The sequence below is a fragment of the Melampsora larici-populina genome (genome assembly GCF_000204055.1).
Source record: "Melampsora larici-populina 98AG31 unplaced genomic scaffold MELLAscaffold_71, whole genome shotgun sequence".
NCBI lineage: Eukaryota > Fungi > Basidiomycota > Pucciniomycetes > Pucciniales > Melampsoraceae > Melampsora > Melampsora laricis-populina.
Window position 1 is genome coordinate 131,655 of NW_006768835.1, and position 14,751 is coordinate 146,405.

Here is a 14,751-nt window from a genome sequence, read left to right on the forward strand (position 1 = left end):
CCGCAGGCGACAAAAGCCAGAGAGTTTTGTAGCTGTACACCATTAAATCTTCTATTGCATGCAAAAGCGATCATAGCTAATACAATCACAGGTATCTGAGCAAAAGTATAATGCAAAGAAAAGTACTTCATGAGCGCGAGGACAATCTAAAAAAACACAGCAGTCGCCTGCAAATGATGAAGCTCACTTGCTCAAGCCTCTGCCCATCAAGCAGGTCTGGTTCAAGCTCGACTGAGTGAGAGATGCCTTCCAGAGCCTCCACCGCGCTCTGATCATCGTCAATATCGTCTTCATTGCTTTGAACTTCCATTGATTCATCGAGCGCACCTGAATTTGCCTGCTTCCGCTGGAGTCGCGCATCGGCTCGCTTGAGGTTCCACATCTCAATTTTTGAGTGTATGAGGCCGTGAAGGAATGGCATTCTTTGCCGGATCAGGCTGTATCTTTCGAGTTCGGCCTCTTCATTAAAAAAATCAGGCCCCACCGAGTCAGAACTGTAGAAAGCACCTGTTGGTGCATTTCCTTTGGGTAAGTCCTCTCGTTTGACAATTTCCTTGGCCTGGAAGGACAACAAAACATCATTAAACAAGACCTTCCTATGTGATCCAGCAATAATTCTACTTACTTCATTCAAAATGAACTGCTCCCATCTCGCAGAACCACCTTGGCTTCCCAAGATCAATCCCTTAAAACCAAGTACAAGCTTTTCAGTCGAATTCCAGCCAGTTTCGGTGCCCCAGTATTGTCGGCGGATGATGATTTCATCATCATCAGATTCAATCATGTTCTGCATGAAACTTTTTGGAGTCATGTTCAGCTCTTGGATCAAGTTGCAGATCTGGATTGCACGAGGTAGCTTGTCTTCTCTGTCAGCCTGGCAAATGGGATCAGCTCCAGTCTGGAATAACATTGGATCCAGGTGATTCATGAGGTAAGTAGGATTAATGAAAGCTTTGCTGAAGTTTTGTTGATCACTAACAGATTGACCTTAATTTTTTCTGTTTGCAAGCGCACAATTTCATTCTGTAACACTCTTTTGAAGTTGTGGTATCCACTTACATACAATGAATACACACTGTAACTCGCAGCAATACAGCTTTCCCAAAATCTCAAAACATCCCATTTTGACGTCTTATGAAATTTTTGACTGATCTTGAAATGAGATAATCTGAGGATGCAGTCAGGTGTGCAAGATGACAGCCTATAACGTGTCAAAAGTTTAGGAAAATTCGTAAATAGGGAAAAAAGTTTTCCATTGGGACCAATTTCCCCCACCAAGAGGTGGATGTGCTCCTCACCAAGGAACCGGACATTAGGCCTAAGTCCCTCTGCTCGCAAGCTCGCGCCGCAAAATGAGCAGATGGACTTAGTTAAGTTAGTGCAAAAGGTACGATACTCTTTAACTGAAAAGATATCCATTTCTCAACTGTGTATGGTTTTCTTCTGACAATTTTTGCATCCTACCCGTCCATCAATTTAGAAAAACCCTTGATTCAAAACGAGTTAACATCATTGATAACAATGATCACAATCAAATAAAAAGAATGGTCTCGATCTCATCTAACTATACCAAACTCTGCTAGACTATCAATCAATCTCATTCAACCTTTTCACAAACGTCTATCGCACCTATCAGAACTCTCGATTCTACTACATCCGCGCTCAAATTTTGGCATGGTCTTACTTTTGCATTCAGACATGTTGCATCAAATTCTTGAGAAACTTAATTGAATTTTTCTTGGCACGAAAGAACTCTAGACGAGAACATAAACAGAGAATCACTGTTGTGGGTGCTACAAGTGGTGATACTGGTAGTGCTGCTATTTGTAGTATTAGAGGTAAAAAGGATGTTTCAATCTTCATTTTACATCCTAAAGGTAGAGTTAGTCCGATTCAAGAAGCTCAAATGACTACTGTCTTAGACCCTAATGTCTTTAACTTGGCTGTTGAGGGTACATTGGAAGATTGTCAGTTGAGTTGATCATCAAAACCGATCTTTCTTACTAAAAGATTCTGACTAGAAGATTTGAACTTTGCATTCCAAAGGACATCGTCAAAACTTCATTCAGTGAAGCAGTCCAACAAGCCTACCAATTAGGAGCTATCAATTCTATCAATTGGATATTATTTTCATCTTATTTTGAACTTCGAAGACATTTGAAACCTGATAATCGATTTCAATATGTTGTATCCACTGGTATCTCTGGAGAATTTTGGCTTGGTTTTATGCTTTTAAGATGAATTTACCTATGGGTCAGAAGATGGAACGAGTCCTGGACTGGTTATTGCTACTAATGCTAACAATTTCTTGAAAAGGTCAGTTTCTTGAATGAAATTGTACTTTTCAATTAGAAATGTCTGATACATTCCATCTTTAAAGAAGGAGCACCCGTTTTCTCATTACATGACATAAACCTTCCAGCTCACTCCGAACTGATCGGAATACATAGTCGCATCATCATTCGCCAAAGCAGAGCATCAAACCTCGTAGACTTGGAGAGCCGATGAAGCCACTTGGGAAAGTCAGCGGAATTGCAAGAAGACAGTGATGCTCGGAGGTGACGATAACACACTTTTGGCTCACTCTCCTGCTCTTCCTCGTCTTGAAGTTTTCGACTGCACGAGATCCTACGGGTCCTATCCACGGTTCGAGTAGCCTTCAACCACCTGGTCATCCTCTTTCTCCGTCTCAAAACTTACCAACCAATCCTGCCTAACGTACCATTGTCATTCATCCTGGCTCCCGAATGTTGCCCATCGGCCGAGCATCCGATCACTCACCAATATCTGTTTCAAATGTCGTGGTTTGTCGGCGATCATTAGCGACCAAATCTTCACCCAACATCGTCTGTAGAAACCTTGAATACAGTTGATTTCTTAATTTTCTTGAGGAACAATTGATTCTTAAAAATACCTTTGTCTGATATCTTTCATGGTCCCATTTAGTTCTATGGGTTGAAGGTTTAACAACTGATTCAATACCGGCTTCGATCTCTTATTTTGATTCATGTGGAAGACTCTCAATTGGCGTATAACTGCAATACCGTAAGCATCTTTTATCTCAAATCAGATTCATGAGATCTGTCGAATTGAATTCTTAGTTTATTTTGTTTCAGGGGCAGTTTGTTTTGTTATTGTTGGTAAATCAAGGTGAAAGGTAGAGGTTTCTTTCTTTCTTCATCTCTAAACCAAATTATAACAAATCATTCTACATAATTGATTGACTTTAGTTTTTTTGGCGGTTATGAATCAAATTTTATAGATGAGTTATCACTTGACACAAGTGCAAAGTAGTGTCTTAGTAGTGACTACAGTGACTACACCAATGCGAGTTTTTTTGTAGTAAACTCGTTCTCTTTTTTGCTTTGGTATGTCAAATTATCATTTTTTTGAACTTTTCTGAAGTAGTTTGACCGTCGATCTCAGGGAAGCTTATGTAGACCCAAGTCACAACCAGGATGCCCAAAGATACACAAGTTGAATCCATTCTTTCCGACATGCCAAAGGTCCTAATGGTCAACAGATGAGGCTATATGGCGACATGGGACATACAGCCACCAATGTCATCATGACACCATTCCGAGTGCATCAAGATCGATTGGATTTTTGGATTGGGTCTATTTGGGCCAAGTTTTGGAGTGTGTGCATCAAATGCAACTCCGTGGAATCACTAACGGTCAAGGGATTGCCGCGAATTACTATGCCGACATTGTTCCCGTTATAGTCAAGGACTAGGATGCTCTCGGTACAACCTGGCCACCATTGACTGGTTATGAAGTCACATATATATATACAGGTAAAGACGCGCTGTTGATCGCCAACCCCAACAAGCATGTTTACACAATTCGTTGGCCGATTCACAGGGGCGCATTGAACACATCGGAAGATTCAGGATACGACTCAAAGAATGAGATCTTGGGTGGCAATGAAGCAGCTTAGCTTTACGCTTTATCAAATGGATTGGGTACCAAGGAGAAAGATCCGAAGGTACTCAATATTAGCGTTCTTAGTCCGGGTTGGATCACAATTGTCTTTGACGGTCTTGAAGCAGGTTAGACTGACCCACCTCTGCAAGATTCTTCCCCATTCTTTATCCATTTTGTTGATTCTTCATGTTGATATAGTTCTCTAAGTTGGCATCTAAAGTCTGATTGATCCAGATCGGATCGAAGTGCGGAATTAAGGGGCACATATCAACTTATTGGCTGTGTGATGAGGTGTGTGACAATTAGGTGGTAAATGTTACACTATCATTGGTCTGTTGGAGACTGACTCTGATTTTCAACTTTGAAAGGTCTGGACATATCTTCTGCATGATTGTATTTTCAAGTTAGAAGGCAGAGAGCAAGTTGGTCAAGTTAAAATAGGTTACCTTACCTTCATGATGGTATTCTTCATATTCCTTCATACGCCGCAAATGATATTGCAATCATTCTTGAGCAACAATATCATGTAAGTTTCATTGATTTTGGAATTTTGACACCATTTTGAATATCTTTATTGAACTTCTTCTTTTCTACAGCGTCATTCTTCCTCATCAAATTCTAGCACACAAGTAAGGATAAGATCTTGCATACATTAAGTTTTATGACTCCAATCACCCTGCAGTTAAATCACTTCGATCTTGAAAAATGTAAACCATTGGAAAGTACACTATAATCAATCCTCTCATTTATCCTTTCTTCAGATTTTGCAGTGAGTCAATAACACCAAATTCCATTTGATTTCTAAAATGAGAAACAACTGAAATTATGTAACATCAAGCTTTCAGCACTATCAACTGATGTAAAGATTGTGCAACAAAATTCAAGTTGAGCAACAGGGGTTTTCCCCTCAATTCAACACAATCATGTTACAATTCATCCTTGAATTGCAATCTGTTATATTGTTTCTTGCCAAGTAATCATTGAGTTTGTATCATTATCATCCACAATAATGATAACAATAACATGATAGCCTATTTTTGATCATTTTCAAACCTCCAATCATTTTGACATATTTTGCAATTGATTCAATTTCATATTCAAACATTGTTGACTTCCTTTATTTAAGTAGCCAATACACTGTGGTATTAATGAAAGCACTTGCTGTACCTATATGCAGTCAACATACTGTAGTAAAATTCCAATCACCTCACTAGAAACCATTTGCTACAAATGCATCTTTCTCAGTATCATGCTTTGCATACTTTCCCTATCTTTAAGTTTATATGATAGAATTTCTGAATGAGCTATCTGCTGCATCAATTGACCACTTGTGATCAAAGCTTCAAGTTCTAAAGCACAAAATTGAATCTCCGTATCATTGCGGATTATAAAATGTTTATAGTCAGGAAACTAGAAATCAGGAGATCTAAACAACCACACTCAAGTCAAAAGAGTCAAGGTTAAAAAGATGGATCCCACTATTTAGCGCCCTCGGATTGGTATCCGGAGCCCCTTCTTGGACCGGACACCGGGCTGCGAACATAAAGCAGCCCCCTTTTTAGAAAAGGGGCGACTCTGCTTATTCCAACGACATTCGCTTGTAATCATCCTCGGTTACCCTTTTAATGATTCTTGTTTACTCTTTTTATATGTGTATATGCATTTTCAATTGGTTTTTGCAGTAGTCATGAGTCAATATGGTTTTGTAAGCCAAATGAGCCAATTTGTACCAAAACAGAGCCTAACTCTTACATTTTTTGTTCTGTTGCAACACAAATCAAAACAATGGATACATTCTTCGTTTCTTTATGAAAGGGAGCACAGTATGTATTGTTAGAGTCTATAAATCATATGTGTAGTCAATTTTGTTGTGAAGAAAGAAAAGGAAAACATCTTTTTGGCAGAATCAAATATGAATAACATTCTGGAGACATCGCATCTTGACAATTATGAGGAAATGTAGGTGAAATATTTGAAGTTGAAAGGTGATCTGTTTTTGACAAGGATGTATGTAAAGATATTGAATTGAGAATTTGATCAAGCAACTTATGACAAATGATAAAAGGTTTTCCGTCCAAGAGAGTATAAGTATCTTGATGTCTGGTTGTAGGATGATCCATGTTTGAAGTTCAAAGCAAAGATGATCCAAATCGATTGATTATAATCATGTGGTTGGTCCTTGTCGCTTAAATCAATGAAAGGAAAGATCTAAGAATAGAGTTGATGTCAATAACCTCTTTCTAAGCGAGTTGAAACCTTTTTTTTGAATTTCTTCTGCATTGTCTTCTTTGTCGACATCAGTGACCTCTTGACACTGGTCTCTTTCTCGCGCGAGTTGGTTTTGTTTGTGCCTGATTGTGTGATGATGGAGGTGTGATGATTCATGAAGATGGGTGTAGGAATTGTGAGGTGAGCTGTGGAAATGTATTGGAATGTATCGGTAGGTGATGGAAAGTTTGAAATGGAGAAGGACAAAGGAACAGAGGAGAGAGAGGGGACCATTAGCATGGAACCCGACAGGTCTACGGGCCGGGCCGGGCTTACAAATAATCAGCAGCCCTTTTAGTTGTTTCCAATGAGGCAACAAAGCTTCTATCGCCCTATTGGTCAAAATGTGGCTCAAAAAAGGTTAAAGAGGGGCTGCGTTGTGGGAAGATGCCCACGTAAGGAGCCCCTGAGGTCCGACTCACCAAAATTTTGGCTGGGTGCGCTCGGGTTGTGTCGGGTAACTCGGGTAATGCCCCAAAATAAGAGGGCTCCGGGTATTTGCCAAAGGGGCGCTAAATAGTGGGGTCCAAAAAGATCTGTGCAACTATTAGTTTTTGATCTATCTTTGATTGTGTCAAATGTTGGTATCACAAGCTATGATTGATTTAGATGACAAGGACATGATTTCTGGATGAACAACTGTCTTCTGATGGATGAGTTTGACAAAGTAGATGACCCAATTCAGATCAATTCAAGATACATGCTTGAGATACATATATGCAATTTATGACTTCATATGTCAGATTAATCAAGATCATCAGTTTTGAGATGAATGATTGAAATTGAAACAACAGACAGATGCCAAAAAAGGAAATACAATGATTACCTGAGGTGAGTAAGACAGAGGGATCTGTCGATTTCATTTCAAAGACTTAGTTTATCACCAGTGAGGACTCTGCTGCATTGATCTACATAGCCTGAGGAACCACAATTATACTTTATTTATAAGCCTCACTGTTGGTGTGTTGTGATAGTTGTCCTTTGTGCATGAGTGTCATTTCATCACTACTGCTATAATCGGACACAAAGGAGATCACAGTATTTATGCACACCTGTTTCAATTAAGAACCTATGTGGTGCTATCATTCTAGAGCAACTAATGAGGTATCTAAAACACCAAGACAAAACAAAACTAGAGATACTCTGATAATGAAACCACCAGGGGTTAGGGATTAGGCTTAGGACAAGAATATTGCCACTCCACTCTGAGTGTATGTGTCATCACCTCTGTTGAAAATTACCAATGCTAATCCCAATAATTGTTTCCACCATATTTGGAACTCATAGGCCGTGCAATATCCATACCCCACCCCACACAGCCAACACAAATGCCTTGGATTGAAAAATTTGAGGGATCACCGGACAAAAATCCTTGGACAGAGTCTTTCCAACGTTCTGATCCATGGTATTTTTTGTGCCAAAAAATAACTTGGATCAAATCCTTGGACAAGATCTGTTCAAGGGTTTTTATCGTATTTCAATGCAAGGCATCTATGGTTGTGGTGCCACCCTGTCCCCTTCCTGTTTCTTGATGCCAGGGGCAATAATTTAATTTCCCTCTCTCAGATTGCCTTGATTTTCATTTGGTCACCTTGACTGTGTAGTTTTACTTAGGCTAGCAATGTGTTACTCAAGATATATAAAGTGATCTCCTTTGGGCTATGAAATGGAGTCTGCTATGTTGTCATCCAATTAATTGCCCCTAACAAAGCTGGCCTGTGTAGGTGATGTTTGATCCAGTCTAGCCTCCACATTCTTTGGAAGGGCCCACAAAGGCAAAAACATGTGCTGTGGTCCATGAGTAGTAGGATGGGTAACAAGGTATGGGACACACATTTCCCCATGATGTGTTACAGGAGAGAAAGAGGAGAACTTTGACACATACATTTCAGACCTTGAACTTGAGAATTTGCCTCAGAATTTCTTGTGCCTCAGCCTTGCTTGTTGGCCAGGGCAGAGCTAGGGGTGGTTGACCTGCTAACTATTGACCTACAAGAGAATGGATTGCAAATGGATTTTTGATGAGCCCTTATTATGACTGCGGCGCCCGCCGCCCAATTTGGCTAGTGGCATTGTAAAGGGCAACCATTGAACAACTTAATTCATTTTGTGAATGGATAAAGGCCGGTTTCAATGTTTCCTGAGAGTTTTCTGAGGCCTTGTGTTGGATGTGTATATGCAAAAAATGAAGTAATCCTTAATTGTCAATATTTCTGCATCTTTTTTGTTTGTTATCTCCCTATGCACTTGTTCCTCATTCAACTTATCTTATTCTTCAGGTTCACAGATTTCTTTAATACAAATCTTGGCTATCTTATCTTATTATTTTCTCATCTCACTCCTTTCCCCTTGCTTCCCAACTCTCTTTAAAACTTGGTTCATTTTCAATCTCTCTGCTTTTTCCTGACCGGCTCAAGTAATCCATAAACCAAGATGAATAGTTCTTTGTGCATATTTTCTAGGTAGTGCACTACACGCCTTTTGATAAATTTCTTTTTTCACATTCAAAAAACATGTGCACTATTATAGTGCTAGTGATACAATATCACAGTGAGTGTTAGTGACTAACACACACCACTACATATGATCCATAGTGGGTTTCTGCAGATAGTGGTGTGTATTGGTTCTTCAAAATAGTGGTACACCACACCACTACTGAGGACCTGTCATATAGCTGTGCATAGTGAAGTGATTTCAACCTTGATGGCCGCATCAGTCGACCTTACCCGATAACAAATGCGAGACGTGATCAGCATCATATAGACTTTTTGCGAGTCAATAAGTCCCAGTGGGTCGTAGGAGCGGAGATTCTTCCAAAAGAAACTCTTATTCATTAACATCTGCGTGGAGGGGACTGGGGCATGCGAAGGAAATCCCTTGGATGATGTTGATTTATTTGATAAGAAGCCTTCGCAGTCGATAACCCCAGCGAAAGATACTTGAGATGCAACCAGTATCATTCTAATCTGCTTGGTGAGCAATCAGGCCCAGCGGATCGGATCGGAGGCGCTTTGTCCGAAAAAACTCATGGTGAGCATTTACACGCGATGCAAAACATATGGTTGAATTTTTCGAGAGAAAACACCGCTGCGAAAGAGACAAAACCAGGTAGCAAACCCCGGTACAGGACTTGGCTCTGTTTCTCACTGGTAGTAAGATTTGCATGAGAAACAATTCAATTCAAAGATTGATTCAAGGGCGGCGGGAAAATTTCTAAAAGCGCTCTGTCAAATTGTCTGCCCACGCCTCAGATGGAGTTTGACAAAGCATGATTCACAGTGAAAAATTGCGTAGAGATGACTGCGGCATGCTACCCTTCGACAGCGAACATCGAAAACGTTCAAGAAATATTTATAGCTTTTCTAATCAACGCTTATCTATTCATTCATTGAAAAAAATGCCGCCACAGGGAACAAACCCCGGCGAAAATCGTAGGATGCGATCAGTATCATGGTAGACTTTTTGCGGGCCAATCAGTCTCAGCTGATCGGAACGGTGGCGATTTGTTGGAAAAATCATTGGCAAAGATTTACGGGCGCTTTGATGCAGATTGTTGACTTTTTTTTAAAAAAAACACTGCCACAAAACGGACAACACTAGGTAACAAACCTCTCTACAACAGTTGACTCTTTTTCTCACTGGCAGTAAGATTGCTCAGACACAAGAGACAACTGATTCAGAGATTCATTCAATGGTTTTTCCCGGCGACGGAATTTTTAAAAGAACTATCAATTCTCTCAAATTGGCTGCACACGCAGGTAGATTTTGATAAGCTCGTGATTCACAGCTTCATCTGAAGTACAAAACGTGTATCAGAGAGTCAATAAATGACTCGCAGATGAATAATTCCAATATAAAAGACCCTCATATTTGACAGAAAGCAACTGATCTTCATTGCTTCTCAACAATTTGTTTTCTTAGAAGTAGTCTACATCCCAGCTTTGGATCATTCATTCATTCACTCTCATCATGCCCTGTATAGTCGAGATGTTTAAGAAATTACTTTTGGTCATCCTCCTCTATTCACCAATGATGACCTTTGTGTTGTCAGAGCTACCAGAAAGTTTTGAATTTATATTGACTGAAGGTAAGTCCTGTTGTGCACTTCAAGTTTTTTCACATCTCATCACCATTAGTGTGCACTCCAGGTCATATTGGTATGATCATTGAGCTTCCTGAAAAACGCTGACCACCTTCTTTTTGCAAATGTGTATGTTGTTATTTCCAGATATGGTAACAGGTGAGTTCTGATGCATACTCTATGACTCTGTATCATACACTTACCTCTCAGGTTAACAGATTTGGATGTGAAGGGTCTTGGATATGATTTTATAGACCTCGTCACCAAATCCCCTGATTCAGTGAATTCAGAGCATGAGCTTGCACACTTTCTTGGGCCACATGACCCAGAAATTTATGTCAATGGTAAAATTCAAACCACCACAGGTGAGTAGTGAGTTTCAAAAAGGAAGGACTTGACATCCTCATTACTTCCCATGATGAAGCAAGACAGATACTTCTCAATCATGCCTTGAAAGTTCCATGTCAATTAATAATCATGTATCTTGAACACCAGCTTTTCTTCAGTTCTTCAGACAAGGTCTGTTCAAGAAATTAAAAGATGCGGAGTTTGCAAGTAAGCCACCAATCAATTATGAAGTCATATCTTAAGACTTATCAAAGATTTGTTCATTTTTATCCCATCTTGCCACAGTAAACGTGAGTGGAAAGGTAAAAGAGGGAGAAGGCTATAAATTAGTATGGAAATCTGCTGCTCAGCGTTCTCATGATCAAAAAATTCGTTGGGATGAGGCTGAGGCATATATTTGGCGGAGAAAGGATGGCTCTTGCTGGCTCCACAGTGTAAAATTTATTATGTCAAAGGCGGCACCATATGTTGCCATAGACTAGATGTAGACTAAAGGTTCGAACAAAGGAATTGTGGATGGTGTGGAATCTCTCCAATCACATCATGATGCCCCTCACAACAGACGCCCCAAGGGATTAGCCAAGCCAGCCTCTCACCCTTTCTTTTTTTCGGCTCCCAAGTTGTTATCCTTTCCTTATCAGCACAATCAATCACCACATATAAAAGCTTGAGAATATGAACTCCTTACAGAAGTCCTTTTCAACCTTCAGAATCTTATATGGTGCTTTTCTTATCAATGTTATCAAGGTTCTTGTTTTGATTTAAAAAGCATTTCCTGCCACCCCTTTTTGCCAGCCATATATGGGTTGATCTCTACAACTTGATCAACAAAAGCTCATGGTGTCTCTCTTTTACCCTGTTTCAAATGGTTTTTAAAGCTATGAGATGTGGAATGAGATGATGGTTTGGAAATACTCAAATTCACAGATTCTTCACCAGATTCTTTGATCCCTTGATCTGGTCTCCACAAGGCTCATATAGGATACTCTTTTTGGCTTCTTTCACCCCACTTTTGTTTCTTAGTGTGATTTGAGCCTTTTGGTTATCAAACATTGCATGTCTGTTTGAGCCCTAGTAATATAGCAGTATAAGCTTTGATAGAACACAATGAGTTCTCAGTAGGCAGACAGATAACACAAGTGTTGAAGGAAAAGCTGAGTGCCTATTGGTAAAAGAGACACAGATAATAATGAATGAGAAAAAAGGACTCTTACATGAGACGAGCAAACATTCTTATAGTAAGGGAAACTCGTGAAACCAAGGTAAAATAAGATACATTAAAGAAGGAATCAAATACCATTCGTGGAATAATGAAATGAAGACACACAAAGAGGAAATGAACATTAAGGATGAGATCATAAGAATCTGAATAAGAAAGAGTGTTTGATTATCTCAATAAGTAAAACCCCTCTGGCTGTGTCAGGGCAGGGGTTGCTGTTGGATATTTCATCTATTTTTCATGTCTTTTAGAGTGGTGATAAGTTGAGCAGCTTGATTGATTTTCAAGGTTTAATTTCTTTGTCAAATTTGGAGCATGTGCAGGGAAAAGGGTTGACATTATTGACTCCCTCTTTGCATCTGCACCTAGAGCTCCCCTTCTGCTCAAATTTGTATAGGTGATAATTTAGGTTCCATTAGTCTCTATGAACATGTTATGACCGGGCAAGGGGTCACGACTTGGGGATAGAGGGTGAGAGACTGATGCCAGATCTAGGTGTTATAGTTATTGTAGCATGAAGAAGAGGCAACTATAGTGTGAGGTCTGGGTACAAGTGCGGCTCTGGTCTGGCACCTGTCACGGGTCTGTGACATACCCGGGTCGTGTGTCATGGATCATACCACTATTCCCCCTCTACGCCCCGGTTCCCTCTTCGCAACCGGTCGGTTCCCCCCGGGGCCTGGCATTAAAAAACCCGGTGGGAAAAAGCATCGGCCCCTCTCGCTTACCCCCGTATCCTTCGTTTTCTTCTGTGATCTTCGGATGCATGTGGAAACCTTAGATCAAAATCGTCGATCATTTGTTGGGCATTCTGAACGTTAACCGCCGGTTCCCACGAATCCTCCGACTTGTTGAAACCTTTCCACGAAATTAGGTACTCATCATTCCCTTTACGACGACGTTTGTCAAGAATTTCCGCCACTTCCCACTCCTCCTCACCGTCGATCTCTATTACTGGCGGCGGTACCTGAACTCTTTCTTCCATTTCATCTGGTGAGTGTTTCCTTAGGACTGATACATGAAAAACAGGATGACTTTACTCATGCTTGCGGGTAAGGCCAATTTGTAAGCTGACGTTGAAATTTTCTTTATGATACTGAACGGTCCTAGCCATCGATGGTCGAGTTTAGCACTCGGTCTGGTGGTAGATATATTTCTACTGCTCAGCCAAACCAAGTCCGGCTCGCCGCGCTACCCAGCGCTACTAGCCAGGAAAGCACTGGCGTGGCGTGTAGAAAAACCCGCTAAGCTCAGTAGTGTTAGCGGTAGTTAGCAAGTTTGGGTGCCAAAAAAAAGTAGCTCATAGCGTAATTCTTATTCGCAGCGCTACCAGCGTTACTGACCCTAAAAACAATTTTTGTGTCAAAAAAGAAAAAAAATGTAAAAACAACTTGTGGTTTGAAGGAGTGTAGAGAAGAAGTAAAGTAAAGTTGTAAATGATTGTAATGAAAAGGTTATAAGATAAAATTGTAAACGATAGAGAAAATAAAAAACAAAATCAAGTTGAAACATAAGTCTTTCTGGGTTTTTTCATTATTGCCTTCTTGGCAAACTCAATCACCTTTCCAACCTCTGCAAAATCACCAGTAAGAGGTACCCCTTCTCCCATCCATAAATTACTACAGACCAAAATCTCGGTCATTCGAGGCTTTAATCCACCTCGCTCATCAGTGCAAATCCGGCCTGCAATTGAGAAAGATCTCTCCGGGGGAGATGAAGCCGCTGGAGTGGCGAGGTAGTCACGAGCTAAGACAGACAGTACAGGATATTTGCCATGATGAGACTGTGAGGCAAGCATCATCAGTAAGGGGATGATCATAAATCATTACAAGTTAAAGGTCAACCATGAATTTGTTTATCCGCACCTACACCCTCTTAAAATGACATCATGATATCCCAGAATTACCGCATCTTATGACTCTATCAGCCATTCAATCCATCACTTTGTCTATAATCTCCTCACCTTTTACAATTCACAGTGTCACTTTCACGTGTGCCACCTAATTGACTGATTAATACTGCATACAGATTTTCACTCAACTTACTATTACTGTAATACCGCGAAGTTTCATTACTTCCAACAGCTTCCAACCCTCATCCGTTTTGTCTTTCAATCCATCACGTCTCGTCTATGATTTACCCAACATTTGCCCAACAGGTTTTTGACAGGGTGCCTTCCAAGCGGCTTTTCCACGGAACCAATCCCTCTCTTAAAACAATTTTCATATAATCCAACTTGCTTGATTCTTAGCAATATCCCGCTTCTCCCTACTATTTCACATTTGCTGTGCTTCAAACTCGATAACTTCCCTAACGTACGTGCGACTACCTTCTCCTAGGCTTATACCCAAGGATCTCATTAATTGCTATATTACTATCATCATCCATATATATTAAATAGGAATCATATATATTAAATAGGAATTAAATCCAAGGCAAACATGGAATTCAGATAAAACCTCCCAAAACCTGCACTTTTCCCCCCACAACTCTGAGTTTTGCCCAGCCAAAGTTACATACAACTTTGCGACAATCATTTTCCAATTTCATAGCACTTCCACATGATTCGTGCAATCTATCTATTGATTGGTTCACACAAGTCATCTTTTTACATCTCCTGAGCTCCAGTCTTTTACCATCAACTTGACCTCACCGCTAAACCCCACATTGTAAGCCCTCACTCGATCTCATTCAGCTACACCCATCTCTGCTAGACTTTTCTCTCCATCTAAATACTTTTTATTAGAAACCAAAAATTTCAATTCAAAATTAAATCCATCTATCAATCAAACAAACCTGAACGAATTACAAAATTTAAATCAGATCCAGAACTGACTTCAAAAAACAGTGAAGATGATTGAAAGTAATGCATATCATCAAAGCATTTAAAAGTTGATAATAAAATAGCT

The 14,751-nt window shown here is 40.1% G+C and overlaps 4 protein-coding genes across 4 annotated transcripts; 3 read left to right on the forward strand and 1 right to left on the reverse strand.

Moving 5' to 3' along the window:
• Window positions 1–926: 926 nt before the first annotated feature.
• Window positions 927–1,967, forward strand: MELLADRAFT_118322 (uncharacterized protein; the record flags this gene model as incomplete). Its single annotated transcript, XM_007417319.1, has 2 exons — window positions 927–931; window positions 1,759–1,967. Coding segments are annotated over 2 exons (213 nt in total), but the record flags the coding sequence as incomplete, so codon positions are not given.
• Window positions 1,968–2,796: 829 nt separating this feature from the next.
• MELLADRAFT_94687 (uncharacterized protein) lies at window positions 2,797–3,735 on the forward strand (the record flags this gene model as incomplete). The annotated part of the gene is made up of 6 exons (XM_007417303.1): window positions 2,797–2,804; window positions 2,947–2,954; window positions 3,017–3,045; window positions 3,117–3,157; window positions 3,406–3,476; window positions 3,524–3,735. 6 exons carry the CDS (start codon window positions 2,797–2,799, stop codon window positions 3,733–3,735), a joined length of 369 nt encoding a protein of 122 aa, XP_007417365.1.
• On the reverse strand, window positions 3,721–4,730 carry MELLADRAFT_57880 (uncharacterized protein; the record flags this gene model as incomplete). Its single annotated transcript, XM_007417287.1, has 5 exons — window positions 3,721–3,796; window positions 3,864–4,051; window positions 4,134–4,217; window positions 4,295–4,452; window positions 4,523–4,730. The coding sequence occupies 2 exons, from the start codon at window positions 4,190–4,192 to the stop codon at window positions 3,952–3,954; spliced, it is 159 nt and encodes a 52-aa protein (XP_007417349.1).
• A 5,433-nt stretch (window positions 4,731–10,163) lies between these two features.
• On the forward strand, window positions 10,164–11,440 carry MELLADRAFT_124017 (uncharacterized protein; the record flags this gene model as incomplete). The annotated part of the gene is made up of 5 exons (XM_007417320.1): window positions 10,164–10,281; window positions 10,423–10,434; window positions 10,530–10,640; window positions 10,771–10,830; window positions 10,909–11,440. The coding sequence occupies 5 exons, from the start codon at window positions 10,164–10,166 to the stop codon at window positions 11,103–11,105; spliced, it is 498 nt and encodes a 165-aa protein (XP_007417382.1).
• Between the last annotated feature and the right edge of the window lie 3,311 nt (window positions 11,441–14,751).